The 3,995-nt window shown below is 38.0% G+C and overlaps 1 protein-coding gene across 1 annotated transcript in view; it reads right to left on the bottom strand.

Moving 5' to 3' along the window:
• The window catches only part of MYO1D (myosin ID), a 431,366-nt gene that overhangs the window by 306,787 nt on the left and 120,584 nt on the right, over positions 1–3,995 (bottom strand). The window contains exons 2-3 of the mRNA XM_042780479.1: positions 2,592–2,800; positions 692–785 (exon numbers count right to left, since the gene is read on the bottom strand). Coding sequence (XP_042636413.1) covers positions 692–785; positions 2,592–2,800 — 303 coding nt within the window. The remainder of the gene's footprint in view (positions 1–691; positions 786–2,591; positions 2,801–3,995) is intronic.

Here is a 3,995-nt window from a genome sequence, read left to right as displayed (position 1 = left end):
CAATCCTACTTCCGTAGTGATACTGCCTCGGAAACCCAAGGAGGGGTCGCTATGAGTCGGGGCCGACTCGACGGCACATAACAACAACAACAACACATGTGCTAATGTTGGGCTCCAGACAGTACAGACCAGCTCTATTACTTATCCCACTATGAGCGGCAGCACAGCCTGGCATGAAACCCTTTTAGGAAATGAAATCTCATTTAGAACCTCTAGTAACAGAGGGTTCTGTTTCAGCAATGATGGGAAGACATGGATCTGCCTTCAAGAATCCCTCTTCACCCTAGGGAACCTGGGGCTCATCAGAACACAGTTTAAAGAACAATAAGGCACCTGCGAGAGCCTGGGCACTAAAACCTGCCAGTGTAAATGATAACATCTTTCCTGACCACAGTTAAGGCAGCAGTAATAAACTAGAATGGGTACACTATTATTTGATTCAAAGGGTTTTTTTTTTTTTTTTAATTTCATAATTGGATAAAACTTAACAGAGTATTCGTTTTCTATTAAAAACAAATACAGAAACAGATATATTGATATAAACTGAAGTTTGGAGACAGGAAGTAACAAGAGAATCAATGTAGCTTAACATTAATAAATGCTTGGTATACATGGGAGTTCAGGCTTACCCATGTCTGTAAAGAATGTGAACTTCCATCAGAATTCCTCCCCATTACTAGGTTGCTCTTACCTTTCAACCTCTGCTCTCTGACTGGGGTTGGTGATGGCCGCAATATACTGCATAATGTACTTGCTGGCTTCAGTTTTACCAGCTCCACTTTCCCCTGGGGGAAAAATTGTGCAGCCCTTAACATAATAATTTAAACCACAAGGAAACTAACTTTTAATAGAATAATTTAAGATTTTGATGTCATTCATTTAAAATCCCTTTTGTTGCACTGTTTCATCTTTTACTTTTTGAACGATTTTATCCTGTCTTCATTTGGTTGGTTGTAATAGATTTGAAAAATATAAAACTACTGTATACTCAATAGTTAACTATTCAAAAGGATATTACACAATTGTTAGAGAAAATGCATTAGTTCTATAGATACTCTAATAAAACAGTTATATAGTGGATATATTTTTTTTCATTAGAGTATCTATTGAAAAAAAATATATATACTATATATATTGTTAGGCGCTCTGGGGGCATAGTGCCTAAGGCATTAGACTGCTAACTAGTTCAATGCTGCTGGTTCAAACCCATCAGCCACTCCTCGGAAGAAAGACTGGGCAATCTATTTCCGTAGAGATACTGCTTCAGAAACCAAGGAGGGGTTGCTATGAGTTGGAAATGACTCGATGGCAGTGGGTTTTGTTTTGTTTTGGTATACATTGTTAAAAGGAGCTCTGGTGGTGCAGAGGTCAAAGCATTCGGCTGCTAACCAAAAGGTTGATGGCTTGAAATCACCAGCCACTCCATGGGAGAAACATGAGGCAGTCTGCTTCTGTAAAGATTTACAGCCTTAGACACCCTCTGGAGGCAGTTCTGCTCTAGCCTATAGGGTCACTACGAGTTGGATTCAACACAATGGCAATGGGTTTATATATTGTTAAATGGAAAAACAAGTTATATGATAGTAATATAATTATATACTTATATGTGATATGACAACATGTATTTGTATGTATAGAGAGTCTGCATAAAAGGATACACACTAAATAGTTGACAGCTTCTACTGGAATTTTAGGTGGGAACCAAGCATTTAAGGGGAAGAGACTTTATATACATATGCATAACTGCTTGCTTTTTTCCCTTTTAAAACAACTGGCTAATATTGCTTTTGTAATATTTGTAATATTGTAATATTTTTTAAAACAAAATGTAATCCCAGGATGTAATTCTCTAACTCCAACACTGAGTTACTTAATGTCTCTGACCCTTAATTTTCTCATCTATAAAGCAGGAAAATAACTCATTCGACTCACTACTCAGAGAGTTGTTTTTGTAACCAAAATGGGGTAATGACCATAAAAGCATTTTCAAAAGTCTAAAACCACTAATGCAAATGTGAAGTATAATTATACCAAAAGCTTTTTTTTTTTTGGCACCATGTCATTCCATGAGATTCCTTAAAGAGCTCAGCTATTCACAGATGGATAGCTCAGGTCTGCTTCTGAGTCACACAGGGTCTGTGATCCGTCTCCCTCCTTCCTGGGCTCTAAAACTCCTGCCCTCAGCCCGAAAAGCCTGTGTCTGGCCCTGATGTCTCTGGATACTTCTCAATTCTAGTTCTCATACACTCATCTGACACTGAGCACTTTTTTCATTTTTGGCACCTCCACATTTAATTTTCTTGGTTCCATGCTGTTATTTAAAATAATTTTTATTACATTTTATGCAGTACTTTTATGAGTCTGGGAGAGGTAGAAGCATTTCCCATGTCAACTCAGTCTACAACACTGACCCAAAGCGCACACCATCCAAGTGCAATATATATTTGTAAATGAACCAAAACCAGGACATGGTTGCTTACATGTCTAACTTTTAAATAAAACAAAACACTTAATCAATAGTCTGGATCCCCGAGTACCAAAAAAGGTAAATACATTCTGACCTTGGAAGAACTGGGGACCCTCCTGAATACCTGATATCACAATACACGTGTCTTTCGATCGCCTTTTCATAGCCTTGTAGGCAGCATCCGCAATAGCAAAGAGATGAGGAGGTCTCTCGTACAGCTCACGTCCTTTATACTGCTCAATTGTGTCTCTGCCATAGATGTTCAACGACTTGTAAGGATTTACAGAAACGACAACTTCTCCAATGAATGTGTAGATGCGCCCTTTTTCAAATCTGTACAGAAGCAAAAGAAGAGGAAAAACTAGCTGTCGTTTTACGGAAATGCCATTTATTCCCTATGATTCTTATCCATCCAAGCGTGTCCAAATATCCTAGGAACAATTTCTGAACTGGCTTTTCATTGGATCTCAGTTTATTTTTGGAGTTGATGCTTACAGCCATGTCCCTTGAGATGCTGCTGTTAAAAAGACCAGCAGGGGTTAAAAGCCAAGTAAGAAGGAAGGATTTAACTAGTTGAAGGCTGGGGATTTCCTGTTTCTAAAATAAAGAAGGGTAAGAAGGGGGAAAAGCTAAAATAGTGCAAGGCAACCTAGGAGCTCTAGCAGGAAAGGAAATAAGAGTTCAAGCAAGTCTTAAAGTCCACTTAGCCAGATTTTCAATTATAAAGAGGACTGTCCACATATATTTATTTTCTCTCCCTCTGCAAATCCCACTAAAATGTCAGTAAAGGAATAAAAATAGTAAAATCCATAACAATACAGAGAGTGAGAGAGGAGACCCTGCTGGTATAGATCAAGTTCATTTTTTAATGACAGTGTAATACTCCATGGTACAGATATACTATGATTTACTCAACATTCCCCTTCCTTCCTGTTATGATAACCCATACACACACTCACACACAGAAAATTATTGACATATAATCTTACAAACTAGTGTTTTTATAACTGTGGTATACATTCCCAGGAATGGGACAGTTGACTGGAAGGTATGTGTATTTTTAAAAGGATATATAATAAGATCTCATTCCCCCCCATCTATGTATTTGTATGTATATCTGTATATGGACATATTTTATGTAAGCACATAAGTATGGAAGACTACCCTTTAATGCATACAGTAGAATGGCATCGATGGAGGGAAGTCAAGAGGCAATGTAGACGGTTGGGAGGAGGGCCACAGGAACAACAATAAAAAATAAAAATAAAACACAATGTATGCTATTATTGCTTTTGTGTAAAATTATGTTTATATATTTATAAGTAAATAATTTAAATATAAATTTTTTAAAATCCATACATGTCTACACTTTACACAGTGGGCCACACATACCAGAGTTGTTGTTGTTACGTGCTGTCGAGTTGCACCCGACTCACGGCGACCCCTCCTTGGGTTTCCGAGGCAGTATCACTATGGAAGTAGATTGCCCCATCTTCCTTCCGAGAAGTGGCTGGTGGGTTTGAACTGC

Source organism: Orycteropus afer, unplaced genomic scaffold, assembly GCF_000298275.1.
Source record: "Orycteropus afer afer isolate SDZICR_OR568_19922 unplaced genomic scaffold, OryAfe1.0 scaffold00042, whole genome shotgun sequence".
Taxonomy (NCBI): domain Eukaryota; kingdom Metazoa; phylum Chordata; class Mammalia; order Tubulidentata; family Orycteropodidae; genus Orycteropus; species Orycteropus afer.
This window is presented reverse-complemented; position numbering and strand designations above follow the sequence as displayed.